Source organism: Pezoporus flaviventris, unplaced genomic scaffold, assembly GCF_033815535.1.
Source record: "Pezoporus flaviventris isolate CSIRO_AGI_PZ_B2104156 unplaced genomic scaffold, CSIRO_AGI_Pfla_v1 ptg000015l, whole genome shotgun sequence".
In the NCBI taxonomy this organism is placed as follows: domain Eukaryota; kingdom Metazoa; phylum Chordata; class Aves; order Psittaciformes; family Psittacidae; genus Pezoporus; species Pezoporus flaviventris.
In genome coordinates, this window is record NW_026892563.1 from 28,984,168 (window position 1) to 28,998,434 (window position 14,267).

Consider the following 14,267-nt stretch of genomic DNA (forward strand, 5'->3'; position numbering starts at 1 on the left):
TCATGGGGAATCCTTGCTACAGGTGGGTGGTGTGCCCCTTTGCTGGATCAGCTGTGCTTTTGTTACACAAAATCTCTAAGCAAGTTGATTTTGTGCACACACTCCAAGTACTCAAATACAAAGGTTTGGGGTGACATTTGTGGTGAACAGTGGACAGGGGACATCAACTACGGTGTCCTCACCACCTCTCTCGAGGGCCTCTTCACTGTTCACAGCAAACTCATTTTTGAACGCACTTTTTATGTCTTTTAGGAGTGGTGTCTTTTCCTGTCTACCTGTTGCTCTAAGAGGAAAAATGGATGCCACGCTTGATGTGCTATATAACTGGTCAGCTGCAGCATAGGGGCTTCCAGTCTGCATCATTTCAGCTGTGCTTTTACAAATGCATGGGCATCTCTGCATGGCAAGTTTGATTAACTGGAAGTAGTGACCTTACTAGTACAGGGCATCCTTTGTAAGCCTTGTTCTGCTGCTATCAATCTTTGACTCTCTTTCACCTTTCCACACATACGTGTCTTTCTATTTGTACTTCATTTGTACCAATCCCCATTTCTGCCTGCAGCTCTGCAGCATCCAGTGAGCAGGACGGCACCAAGCAGGCTCGGTGTGTGTATGGAGCAGGATGATAGTCCCTGCCCCTCTGTGTTGGCAATCTGGCAAACAAAGTGCAGAGGTATCTCGAAGCAGGTGGTGGCTTTGAGGGATTTTGCCTTGAGAAATAACCAAGACAAGGATGAGCAGAGTGTGGGGAGTGGTTTCAGTGTGTCAGGGGCCTCCCCCTCCTCTATGCCTCATGGACCCAGCAGGAGAAATTGGGGTTGCTGCCTTTGCCCAAAGCCTTGTAGGCACTGAGGCTGGGGCTGGAAGCTGATGTGTCCAAGTGTGCAGACCTTGCATGTCCTTGCCAGTGTGGCTGGGGTAAGAGGTCCTCAAAACCCCCTGGGGCTGGCGCTGCTGGCACAGTGTGCCTAGCTGGAGAGATGCCTGGGCACAGTAGCCTCTGCCCTCAGCTCGCTCTTCTCCACAAAGTGAGGTTGGACACAGAAATATTATCTTGCTGCTGCCTCCTCTCTCCTTTTGTGTGTGCCTCTTTTGTGTGTTCTTTGTAAGGAAACAGTAACAGAAGGAAGAAAAGCTAGGCTTTCCTGTGCTGTGCAGAGGACGCAATACTGTGACCACAGCATGTTTCACCTCAGGTAACTTTTCCTCCTTTTATTCCAAAAGGGGTAGTTTTTACCGGCATTAGTACCAGTTAAAAGATGATAAAGCCAGAGAAGGGGAGGTGTCTTACCAGGTCTTCTTATAACTTCAAGGAAGAATAATGACATGAACGAATGAAAAAGGTTCATCTAATATTGCACATCTCCGGTGACACAGCTTTTTTTTCTTTTGCTGTTGTCTTTCTTGATCTACATCAGCAACAAAATCTTGGAAGATTTCAGTGGCCACTGTAGCAGAGGGATTGTGCTGGGATGATATGATTCCAAATCCTCACCACCGCATCTGTTTGATATTGGAATCAGGAATAAAGATTTTATAAGCTTCTCACGTGTTTTTAGAGCTAACTCCCATGCCTCCTCCCAGCTTCTTTTATGAACATCTTTCCCACACCAACCAGCTTCAGGGCTGGTTTCTGCCCAGACACAAGGCAGTGTTTTCATCCCCTGATTTCTCAGCTTGCTCAAACTGTGCCTGCAGGGCCCCTTTCTGTGGCACTAGCCAGCCTTTCATAGATCAGACATTGATGTGAAGCTGATACTGATGGTTTCCAAGGGAAGTGTATCTCCTTTCTACACATTGTCCAACCACCACTGGCTACCTGCTCCCCACTGGGGGTCCTGGGCTTGTTGTCCCCTTGCTGCTGCTGAAGCTGTGGGGGAGCAGAAGAATTCCCTTCACCTTTACCACAAAAATGAATCCATCCCACTAGGATGGATGTAGGTGCTGGAGTTGAACTCTTTGGGTGAACACTGAAGAGGATGAGGGCCTCCAGCTGGGTAGATGGGTTTCAGGGGTGTTCTACATTTTAGTGGGCATTTTCCTTGTTGCTGCATGTTGTCCGCATCCTGATAGAATGCTGCATTGAGAGGTGCTTCTGCCCGTGGTTTTTGTGCCTGTGCTAGAAATGAGAAGTGGTGGGGTGAGAGCGGGAGGAGGGGAGGAGGGCACGAGGGCTGTGCCGACACGTCCCACCACTGCCTGCTCACAGCAGAAAATCCTTCCACCTTCTAGGAGCTATCATCAGACAAGGGGACATTGGATTTTTCTGACCTGAAAATGAACTTTAGGAGAATTTTTCTAATCAAGAGCCTGCTGCTTTTGTTTCCGAGTGTAAAATGTGAGTTTTTCTTATCCTTTTCCTGCTCAGGCTAGCATTGTTAAACTTGCATTTTAAACCATTTACAATGGTAGGATGTTAGTGATAAGAAAACAGTTCCACTTTTCCAGTGAGTGAACACCTTTGGGTTATTATTTGATTTGATTTTCAGCTTGGGGAGGGCAGGATCTGAGTTTCCTATTCCAGTTATAATAATAAGCTCTAAGCAGTTTTGTCTTTAAGTTAATGAGTCTTATTTTGACACATGTATAACGAGAAATGTCATCATGTAGTTTTCTCTCTGCCCTCGAGGTAGCTTGTACTACATTAGAGAGCCAGTTCACTGTACATTATCGCAGGTAATTTCCTTTTCTTATCAAAGATGAATGAATTTTTTGAAAGTGCAAATTATATTCTTCCATAAATATTAACAGAAAGTGATATATCTCAGTGTCTTCAGTGGAGTTGAAGAAGTCTAAGATGTGAAAACAGAAAGCACATACATACATCTTTTATATTTTGCATATTATTGCTCTCATTTTTAAAAGTATTAATCTAAAAACTCATAGATTAGAGAAATGTACGAGGGATGCGGACAATACAATCATACACGGATGTTGTTTTTCTCTGTTCATTCCACTACAGATTGCATGTATGGTTGTTTAATGCTCTTTTCCTCCGGAACAGAATTAATAGTTAAATATTCTTGCTTGTTTGGTATGTGATATATGAAATGTCTTCCCCAGCAGAAATCATGATTATTTCCTTGAATGGAAAATTCTTTTCAAAGACTTCTTTAGTTCTCTAAAGTTACTAGAGGAGCTTTTCATTTTAACTCTTTCTTGTGACTGCAAGTGAGCTGACAGTTGGGTCTTTCTGCCCCTTGGAGCACATTTCAGTTGGCATTAGCAGAAACGCTGTTACTTTAGCTAAAGGGATTTCTAGTATCATACGTGTGGAATAATCAGCTTTCTATTAGCAAGACTATGGAGAGCAGATAAACATGCAGAGATATGTCCAGGTGGTCTATCCATAGAGATGCCATTAAATTATCCTTGAAAGCTTTTTTTCTGTATTTCCAGAAAGAAGAAATGATAGTATCTGTTATTCAAAGAATTCCTATTACTAGGTCTAAGTACCAGCGCATGACTGAGCAGAAAGAAGTATCATAATTCATATATTTGGGTGTAATCTGCAGTGACATCTGTGTAGAGGATAGCTGCTTCCAAGGCTGGTTGATAGCTTTATTTCAGAACCTTTCATTAGATGCTTCAAATATGTTGTAAAAAATGCCATAGTGAAATAACAGCCCTTCCTTAGATGGGGGTCAATTGCTGGAAGCACTTCAGTATTAATGTTCTTGTTGCAGAGGTGCACTGTTTTAGTTCTTTGATTATCTGTAGTATTGTTGATTTCATGAAATGGCAACTGGGTTTTAGTTTCCTCTCTGTGACATAGTTTAGCATTGTCCTAGATACCATGAATGAAGGACTGTAATGAAAATATCCATAACCATAGTTTCTCTATGTGGGCAAAAAAGTGCTTAAAATATATAAAATTAGAGCAGAATCAGCTTTATCTGGTGATATGAAGGGAAATCCCCTCATGCAGACTGGCTTTATCCTATAAATTGAAGAGGAATGAACATAAGAAAATGACAAAAGAAATAAGCAGTGGCTCTGAGCGCCTGTTTGGTTGTCAGTGAGTTTATAGGACCTGACACTTGTGAACACTCCTTTACATCCTTCTGCAAAGGAGGCATGGAGAGAATTCCTTGAAGTGCCCTCCAGCAAACTTTGTGCTCCAAAAGAACTGGCTCACTGGAGATGGGCCTTGCAAGGGCTGAGAAGGAGCCTGGAGGGGAGAGGGCAGGCAGCCCCAGCACAGCCCCAAGAGTACATCATCTCCATGGGTAGTAACATGATGTTTGGCAGCCTTGGCTTTCCTGAGTATGCCCTTCAGCAGCCACATGCCAGGTGCTGCCCAGGTAGCACTTCATCAAAGGACACCTGCAAAGAGAAAAGATTTATTTGGCCTTTACTTCTCTTATAATGTCCCCAGTGCCTGATCAGTTCACAGGATATGGTTAGCTGTCTGTTTCTACATGCCTTACTTGCCACATTGCGATCCTGTGCTAGAAAAATCAAGTGGAAATATTCCACTGGAGCAGGGTGTCCATGATAGGTGAGGCGGGGGCACTGCAACCTGGCAGTACTGTGTCTGCCTCTGGTTCTGTGCCTTACACTCACTCACTGCTTGACAAGGGCTATGATTATTATTATTACCATCACTGTCATTGATGAACTGATCCTAATGTCCATGGCCACTACTAGTTTGTGTTCTTGCTGTCCACAGTAACGTTTGCAGTGATGGGTGCTCTGAGTACCATCCTGTGCCATGTGCAAGCCCAAAATGACCTTATTTTCAGGAAGAGTTAGGGCTGGGGTTAAGTTCATGGGCAGCCATTAATTTTATCATCCAAAATCATGCCAAATAAGTTGGCCAGAGTATAAGGCCAGCTTTTGAAAGCTGGACTCAGCTTCCTTGGCTATCAGTTAAATTGTGCACTGACATATATCTAATGAATGATCAAGAGGTGCTTTAGACCAGGGGAAGAAGACAGCATCAGTAATGCAAAGAGGCTGAGGTAACTCGAGGTGTGTGTGTGGGGGCTGGGTAGCAAATGAAGACCTTTTGGGTCACCGCTGTGTACTAGAGTCAATGCTGCTGGAGTCACATTGGCAGGCTGGTTGTGCTTCCCTTTACAGGCTCTGTCACCAACTGGTTTTATGTGGCAGTGAATGAGTCGGCTCTTCTCAGTGTCACTGCTGCTGGGAGTGTATATGATGCAACATGGATGAAAGACAGAAAAAGGTTGCTTCAGATAAAAGACAGGAAAGTTAAGTACTATGTGAACAAGGAGCAGTGCAGGTGCAAGATATTCCTAAATGGGACTCTGCAGATAGAGCAGGCAGTGAAAGAGGACAGTGGAAATTACACGGTGACTGTTTATGAGCAGGATGGGAAACGGAAGGCAGAAGAACATACAGTGTTCATCGTTCAGGGTGAGTTTTTGCTCTTCCCATACAATTCTTATCATAGCTGAATCAGACTTGGTATTTCCTCTCTATCCTACAGCCTTTCCTGTTCACTGTCACCCTTTCTGCTTTTTCTGTGGGGAGGGAACTTCTGTGAGATGCACCTCCTTCCTTCTGCCACTGACAGCAATCTGGATCTCTTCCTCCTTTCCTTGCTTCTGTTGATGCCCTCTGGTCCCCTGCTTCTTTCTGGCTCCCCTCCTTGCTGGCCACCATGTTTTCACATGTGCCCAAGAAAGCAACCATGAGCACATCAGGGTGAGTGTGGTCAACCCCACTACAGCACCTCAGGCAGTACCTTGATGGGGCCTGAGCTGGGTTATCACTGTGCAGGTGGGGCTGTGCTCCCAGCAGCACCCTGCTTCCAGAAACCTCCTGTGGGAGCAGAGCAAGAACTTATGGTGTTATTTGATGGGTAGTGAGCTATGACTTTTGGTGTCCAGCCAGTGCTCTAGGTAGGTGAGCACCTTGCACTGCATCTGCCAGTTCCTGAGAAGTGCTCAGGAGCTCAGGTGGCACTAAATGCCTGTATTTATGCAATGCAGTCCCACTGAATTTTTGCTCTAACATAAAAAATAGCCAGCAATCACTTCCTCTGACAAACAGCACAATAGTTGAATTTCCAGAGACAGAAGACTTCTCTACCCTATCCTTGCATCACATAACACCACAAATATAAAGATTGCTCTGTTTGAAGCACACTTAAGCACCTGCCTGGGGATTTCAGCTATGAGGGCTCCAAGCATGAAGACATCCTCCAATCCTGTGCTGTATCTTGTCTTGAATGATGTCTTGAATGGTAGCAGTCCAAGGCTTTTGGGATGAGTAAGAAAGGTGGGATGGCTATTCTGCTCTCTTATGGATGCTCTCACCTTTCCAGACCTCTGAACTGTGGGGCATCATGGTTTGTTTTTTTTTTTTCCAGCAATGGAATGATTTTGCTCTTCCTTCTTCAGCCAGGGTGCATGCTTCTGCCAACCTCTAGAGTTTGTGGGCACCAGCTGGCACTCTGGAAGTGTTGCCTTGATAAGGCAGCAACGACATCTGGAATAGTTTTAGCAGGGTTTCTGCAGTGTGAAGCTCTGTGGCTAATGAACTGCTGAGCAGCAAGGGTGTCTCACTCCTTTGGGAATTACTATTGCAAATGGCCTGCAGATTCAGGAAGTCATCAGGGCCTCATGATATTTACTCATGCTTTAAGCCACTGAGCTGTCATTGGGGTTCAATTTCAGGTTAAGGTTCCAACCCAGGTATGTGCTGCATCATTTCATCATTTTCATCTGTTGTGCAGCAGAGAGGTTTCCTTACCTCCAACACACAGCTTTAGAAGTAAAGTCCTTTAGTAACTGTTGGGTACTAGAGCCATTTGTCAGTCAGATTATACTTTGATACAAACCTAATAGCCCTTATTGGCTTTAAAATGTTTGATCTCAATAACTTATACTGCCTGTAACTAGAGGTGACCCTGGCATGGATTTGTTTACCTGGTCTAAAGGGTAGAAATTAACTTTTTTCCCAGTTGATATCCCTGCCAGTTTGCTTTTCTGCCTCTTTCAGTGCCACCAGTGATAGAGAATCTGGAACCAAAACGCAGTTAGCTGTTTGTGGGACGTAAAAAGAGACAGAAATCAGTTCTTTCTGTCATAGCCTCATTGAGAGCTAAGAAGTGTCTCTGTTTTGTGTTTTCTATTCTGTTTTGATGGGTTTTCATGTTGCTGCCGCTGTGCTAGTTGGGTGCTGTTGGTAGTACATAACCATCACAAGCAGATTTTAGTCCTGCCTTAGAAGAAGTCTCTTCTGATGGCCACAGACAGATTAGAACCAACTTCATTAGCATCAAAACATTGGAGTGTTGGAGGGGGCTGTGGCTCTGACTCCCTCCCATCCATTGTCTCCCCTGAAAACAACTTCCTCTCTTTCTCCCTGTCTGCCTTGCTGGCTGTGGGCCATGCTCAGCCTGAAAGTAGTCCTGCCGTGGTGGCACAGCTCTGCTTTGCCAGGCTAAAATATGTAGGCTAATATACTGTATTGTCTTTATTATGGCCACGTTACTTCTCTAGTAGAGGTCTAATTTGTTCTATATTCTTCTCTGGTCTCATTAGCTGGTGTTACTTGCTGCTTATTGGGCACTAATACTCTGTTCTGCTTAATAATGGAGGTTTTCAAAAGGAGAACCATCTCAGATGTGCCTGTGCCTTCTCTTCTTTTTCAGGGCCTGTCCCTCAGCCAATCCTCAGTGCTGAATGCATGAACAAAACTATATTTGTCAAGTGTGAAGTGAAGCAGAAGACTAAAGATGAAACATTTATAATAGAACTGACTCAAGATAAAAGCAAAAAGATACATAAGAATGCAACAAGTTTGGAATTGCACACACGGCATTCTGGAACGTTCAGATGTGTTGTTAAGAACCAAGTCAGCGAAAAAATGGTTGAAAAAGTAGCTAAGTGCTCAGGTAAAAACTCTGGTTTTGCCAGAATCTACTAAAGTAGACCCACAAAGCATGTCCCAGTTGTATGTATCTGTAGGACTGGTCCAGGTGTCACAAGCATCAGTGGTTCCAGGTACCCAGCAGTGCAAGTCTAACACTGCTGCAGTTACTGGCAGCTGATGCTGCTGTGGTAGCAGTGATGTGAGTCATGCTTCCTGCTTAGCATTCCCTGGCCCTGTTGCATCTCCACCTTCTCCACCCTGCTGCTGCCAGCCTCATTGCTACCCTTACAGCATCCCTGCTTTAACAGCAGAAAGCCCAAGCTGGGGGCAGTGGGATGTGAGGTGGGCCATGCTCCTTCTCTTCTCCTGTGGCTAGTGGTGTTTTTCCCCATCCTCTGAGAGGCCTAGGGCTCACTGGAAGAGGGAGAGAGTTTTTTCTGGAGTCAAGAGCCTTGTGGATGGCAGAGAGGCTCTCGGAGCACACTGCAATGCTGTTTTCCACTGGAAGTGGTCTCCTGGGTAAACTAGCCCAAACATGTTGTCTTAATGAGGAAATGCTGTCTAATGGTGGCCATCCCAGGGCACAAGACAGGCAAGCATGGGCCTGCCTTCATTTCTAGTATAGCCAGACATTAGCCATCAGCTAAATACTTCACTTCACTTCTCACCCTTCAGAAATGCTCTTCCTTCACAGGGTGAGTTGGGAGGAAGAGCTTGTTTTTTCTCACATCATTAACAGAGAAATAAAAGGTTTGCCACACTGATCTTCAAAATGCAAATACAGCATTTCTAAGACACACACACAAAAAAACCCACAGGAAAATCTGTAGGACTACCCTTCCTACTCAAACAAAACCCCCTCAAACCTTTCTGTGTGGTGGCAGGATTCTGCCAGCTCCATAGTAGATTACAAATCCCTCAGCTTGCAACTAAACCTCTTTCCAACCCTGCTGCCCTTCATGAACTTCTGGTCCTGCATTCGGGGCCTATCACCTTGAATTTTGACCTTTAGCAGGCAAGGCATATTTCAGATGGGCTTCAGCTCAGTTGACTGCATTTAAGCATGAACCATGTGTGAATCTGCCAGGGCTCACCTTAAAGTCAGCTGGGAGAAACAGGCACGGAAATGGCAAAATACACCTCTGTGTAACACTGGCAGCTAAAAAAGTTGAAAACAACCACATTAGTGAGGGTACTTGTCTTTTTTTTTTCCACTGGGGCAGCCCAGGCTGATGGTGGTCTTTATACTGTAGACATAGAATCATAGATTTATGGAATGGTTTGGGTTGGAAAGGACCTTCAAGATCATCCGGTTCCAACCTCCCTGCCATGGATCACCCTAGATCATGTTGCCCAAGATTCTGTCCAGCCTGGCCTCGAACACTGCCAGGGATGGAGCATTCACAGCTTCCTTGGGCAACCTGTTCCAGTGTGTGACCACCCTCACAGGAAAGAACTTTTCCTTAAATTGTTTGTGCCATCTCTCTCTGCTCTGCACTCTCTGCTCTCCATATGCATGCCCAGTGAATGTTAACAGTGATACCAGTGGTGTTGTCCTTTTTGGAACTTTGTCCCCCAAGGAGGATGCACTTCTGCTGGGTTCACTCCACAGCACGTGTGCTCGAGCATGAACACTAGATGTCAGAAGGACAACCCAAGCAGGAAATGGTGGAGGAAGGCCAGCATCCAGCAAACCTCACTGGCGAGAATAAGGAACTGTCATAAAAATTTTTTCTCACTGGGCAAACTGAACTCTCATTTTGAGATTGGGATACTTGGTTATGTTCTTTTCACTGTTTTTTAAAATTTGCCTACAGCCAAAAATTGAAGAGGAAGTAGCAAAATACCCTGAAGAGAGCTAGTCTCAGTGTTTCCAGCTCAGTAGGAAGTACTTTGAAAGTCTAGTTTTGTTAGATGCTGTGCACTGCCTGCATGCTCATTGTCCCTAGAAGTATCTGTTGCTAGCAGGAACAGGGCATTTGTGGTAATTTAAATCAAATGAGCAGGCTCACATGAATGGTTTCAATTTTCTGCAGAACTTAGATCTATCAGGGAGCAATCAAAATTTTCCACAATGAGGACCAGCAACTTTATGCTGTCTACAGAGAAAAGGCAAAGGATGGGCTCTCTCACTGGGGCTGCCTTTATGGTTGACAGAAGAAAACAGTAACTCTAGGCAGATGTTGTGCAAGTTATTTCTTTCTCTCTAAAATCCTCTTCCATTCCCTTAACTAGGCCAGCTGGACCTTTATCTCATCTTAAGCATAGCAGGAGGTGCAGTCTTCTTTGTCATCTTCATGATTTTACTTATTTATTGTATCAGGAGGAAGAAAGCAGAAAGGCTGGAAGATGATGGTAAGTGGTTAAGAGGCTTTATGTTGCTAACCAGCCACCTAAAATCTTAGAGCTTCATGCTGACAGTGAGCCCTGTGGGCAGGAGTATGCTCTCTACTTTGGTATGAGCAACAACAGGGTTTTGGCATATGGTGAATCTCAGCAGATCCGCTGGCATTGCCAGTCTTGTTTTCTGATACACTGCTTTGAACAAAAGACTTCTTGTTGTCAAGCCGTTTTTTTAGTCGTGGTGAAAGAATTGCTCCTCTAAAGCTTGGCTAAGGCCATCAGTGATGAACATCTGTGGGGCTAAAATATACAGTTAGGTATCCCATCAGCAGATTTTTTGACAAATTTATATGGTGCAAAATTGAAATCATTAGCCACTTTTGGAAATACTGCAGACAGTGAAAATGGGCAAGAAGAGCTCAGCTTTTCTGTGAATTTCCTCAGGCATCTCACGGAACTTGCTCTCTCTACAGAACAATGTCCTTGGAGGTCTGTCAACACTGGTGGCCCCACCTGGGGCACTTTAAAGAGTTGAGGTTTTCAGGGTGGGCAGGTATTTCAAATGTTGTCCAAAATTCATGGCTCCTTAAGACCATGGGAAATGCTCTGCCAGTGGTCTCTGAGAGTGGGCCCTTGGTCTTATCAGAGAGGTTGCCTTGAATTTACAACTTGGGCATTGCTGCTAGTTTTGGTGGACAGAAGACACTAAGCTGCCACACAAGAAGAGTTGTCTTGCCCACTTCTAGGTTGGGAAGCTAAAGCAGGAGGGAGGTTGCCCTGTCAGGGCTTGTTCAAAGGCTTATTTCCCAGTCCTGCCCCCACACCGTGTATCAGGCTTCCTGTGTGGTCTCAAACAACAGTTACTCTCTGTGTGAGTCAGTTCATGAGTTACAAAATGGGAGTAAAAGCTCCTTTGTACACAACAGGCATCTCTGTCAAGATGCCTGAAAGAAACCTCAGCTGCTGTCTCAAAGGTGCCCATGGCCAGGCTGACAAGAAGGGTGAGCATGACAAGTCCTGCGGCTGAGGGGAGTGCAACCTCACTACACCTGAGTGTGGGTAACTTGCCATTACCCTCCTGCTTCCCCCAAAGTTATGATGATGAAGAATAGGCAAGAGCTTTCCCCATTCACTGGGAGAGCTCACCACATTGCAACCACAGGGTGTCATTTCAGAAGGCTTGCCATAGCTCATGAGTATAATGATGGTGTGAGCCATCTGAGTGTTACTCTGCATTATAGCTGTTCTTATTTGAGTGAGATACGTTACTTCCTCAACTGCACATTAATAGCATGCCCTCAGTTCTTGGGTCTGGATTCAGTAAGAATGAAGAAAAAGAGAAGCCTGGGAAAATGAGAACTAATATAAGAGAGTGACTAGCCTCTTTGAAACAGTTTTGTGTGTTCTTAAGGCCATTTCAGTGTCCCAAGTGACTCAACCCCTAAACTAAGCTGACTGATGTTACAGAAATGATAAGGCAGTGATGAAGAGTCAGCTGGCATGAATTTACTTCTGCACATGGGGAAATCAGTGCTGTCAAAATGGGCCTCTGGCTTCCAGCACTGATACTGGCAGGGCAGAGTGCTTTGATACTGATTGCTTCCTGTGATTGCATCTCACTTTGCTTTCAGTGTCCTGTTTTCAACACAGTTCAGAGCAGCTCAGGCTGGGGCTGTCCACTGGTGACTGGTGGTTCCCCCAGCACAGACAGGGGAGAGCTGCCTCAAATGCCCCCAGGTACCTTGACCTCAGCCAGGCAGCCAAGAAAAGCTTTTGGGTTTGCCTGGGATGTGCAAGCAGAGGTGATTTTGGTTGTTGACTGGAGTAGCAGGAACACCTGAGAGTGACAGCAGTCTTAGGTAAGACCAACATTGGCTTTTTCTTGCTTGGCCCCAGTACTTTCTGCTCTGTCCCACTTCTGCTCAGGCTGTGCCTGACTGCGGGGTGCTCGTGTCGTTGCAGGAGAGGAGCACTTGACTCAGGCGCGCCCCATGGACAGTGAGATGATGGTGAGGGAGCTCCGGCAGCCGCCGTGTAATCCCACCCCGAGGCAGCAGCGTGTGCAGCGGCGGCCGCTGCCGCAACCCCAGGTACAGCAGCGAGCACTGCCTCCACGACCCCGACCCCGCACTCAGCCGCGGACTCCAAACCACCCCACAGAGAGACCTTGAACATCTGCCCCGGGAGGGACAGCGGTCTCTGTGCTCCACGGTGCACTAGGAAAAGAAAGCTTCCAACAGTCAGGAATCCCTCCCTCCCAACCTTGCGTAACGCTCAGCTATGAAATGGCAGCTTTTGTTGCAGAAAATTAGAGAGAACCTCAAATGGAGATGAAGAGACCCAGTGGAGGAGATTCAAGGTGATGGGCATTCATCCCTGTGGCCATTTTTCATCAAAGGTGTCTCTCCATGGTAGGGTATGGAGCACTGAGCCTTGAAATCTGTGTGTTTCTGTGGTTCACTTGTTTTTACCATACCTTGTTGTCTTTGTGCCTCTTGGATGGATTATACCAAGAAGAAGCTAAAGCCCTACTGAGACAATATGGGCCTAAGGATCTTACTGGGTTTTGTCACATATCTTCTGTTTCTCCTGCCACACATTAGGACAGCCCCATGGCTTCAGGATCAAATGCATGACTGCCTGGGTTAAAAAATAATTGTATGTAATTAAATGCTTGTCTGAAGCTGATAGAATTGGTGTCATCAAACACAGAGAAGAAGATACTGAAGGGAGATGTGGGAGCTTTGAAGGACATCCGTGTGTAGAAAAATGCAAGTGAGAAAGGAGTAAACTTTTCACGATCTCTACCATGGCTTAAGTTGCAGGGAGGGTTAAGTCAGGTGTGTTTTTTTGTTTGGTTTGGTTTTTTTTTTTGTTCCAAATGAAGTACTGAAATAGATTTCTGGGAGAGGATTTCCAGCACTGGGGGTTTCAAACAGCGGATTAAGCATTCTCATCCTGCTGAGGCCCAGGGAACATGCTGCATGGCCTCTTCAAGGAATATTTCAGCTCAGTTTTCTGTGACTCCTTGCTAAAAAAATAAAATTAAACTTTATTGTCAGGATAGGTCCGTTTGGCTATCCAAACATTTATTTTGTCATAGAAGAAGTCTGGTAATCATTAGCTTATAACACAAGTGTTACAGACTTCCAAGCAGTCTGATCACTAGTGTTATTGTCTGAATTGTAATGGCTTTCCATTGTAGGGCCTCCTCCTGATGGTGAGGGACCAGGACCCTTTGCTGGTAAGCACCTCATATATAACAAGGTGATGATAGAGAACTGCTGAGAGATCTCCCTCCCAAAGAGAGAAAGAGGTTGGACTGCAATAACTGCACCTGTATCACCGCACATGTGCTGGACAAACACTACTTGCTCTTTTGGTCCTTGGAGATGTTCACAACTGTCTCTTTGGGACAGCTAGGGAGACAAGAGAGCAATGTCTAAACGGTTACACTGGCCTACCTGGTGTAAGGGGAAGCACAAGTGGAGAAGGAGGGAGCTGCAAGAGCCACAGAGCACAAGACATCCGCTCAGCATGTTCCATTAGGCAGAACATATAGTACCTCTTTTAGATTTGACTATCTTTTAGATTTGACTATCCTACACATATCAGGGGAGAAAAAACAGCCATCCTTTGTTTCTTCCCAGGAATATGACTATTTTTATCTTCTGGCACAAGGACAGAGAAGTAACTTATCAGGGACAAGGTCTCTACCTCCGCCAGAGCTTGGTCAGTGCTTGAACTCCCATGTCAGACACAGCCCTGGGAGCATCACCTTGGCTTTATGCAGCTTGTTTTAGGGCTTTTGCTATTGGAAGTTGCATCTGATAAACACTTTATGGTTTATTCTGTAACATACGCTATATCCCTATAGAGAATTAATAAACATAAGAGTGGGTGGAAAGGATCTCAGTTCACCCCTGTGCTGGTACTTCAGTATCTGGATCTCACTTTGGTATGAAGGAGGCAAAAAAACCATGTTGGTCCCTTAGCCATGGAAACAGGGATGCAGCAGGTTTCACACTGATGCCCAGCTGATGGGCTCAGTCTGGCACAGGTGAGCACAGCTACTG

General features: G+C 45.3%; 1 protein-coding gene across 2 annotated transcripts; it reads left to right on the forward strand.

The window, feature by feature from the left end:
- Positions 1 to 2,192: 2,192 nt before the first annotated feature.
- CD2 (CD2 molecule) lies at positions 2,193 to 13,770 on the forward strand. Of its 2 annotated transcripts, none has more exons than XM_061453937.1 (5): positions 2,193 to 2,338; positions 5,086 to 5,382; positions 7,628 to 7,870; positions 10,084 to 10,203; positions 12,154 to 13,770. In XM_061453937.1, exons 1-5 carry the CDS (start codon positions 2,278 to 2,280, stop codon positions 12,360 to 12,362), a joined length of 930 nt encoding a protein of 309 aa, XP_061309921.1. In that variant the 5' UTR covers positions 2,193 to 2,277; the 3' UTR covers positions 12,363 to 13,770. The 2 variants fall into 2 exon arrangements, with proteins under 2 accessions (XP_061309921.1, XP_061309922.1); XM_061453938.1 differs by lacking the exon at positions 12,154 to 13,770 and adding an exon at positions 11,823 to 12,127.
- The last annotated feature ends 497 nt before the right edge of the window (positions 13,771 to 14,267 follow it).

Bases quoted from the DNA above. Each gene is read 5' to 3' on its own strand.
- CD2 (XM_061453937.1), top strand. From the start codon at position 2,278: ATGAACTTTAGGAGAATTTTTCTAATCAAGAGCCTGCTGCTTTTGTTT. The intron at 2,339-5,085 runs GTGAGTTTTTCT...TTCCCTTTACAG, and splicing joins TTTGTTTCCGAGTGTAAAAT to GCTCTGTCACCAACTGGTTT. The intron at 10,204-12,153 runs GTAAGTGGTTAA...GTGTCGTTGCAG, and splicing joins AGAAAGGCTGGAAGATGATG to GAGAGGAGCACTTGACTCAG.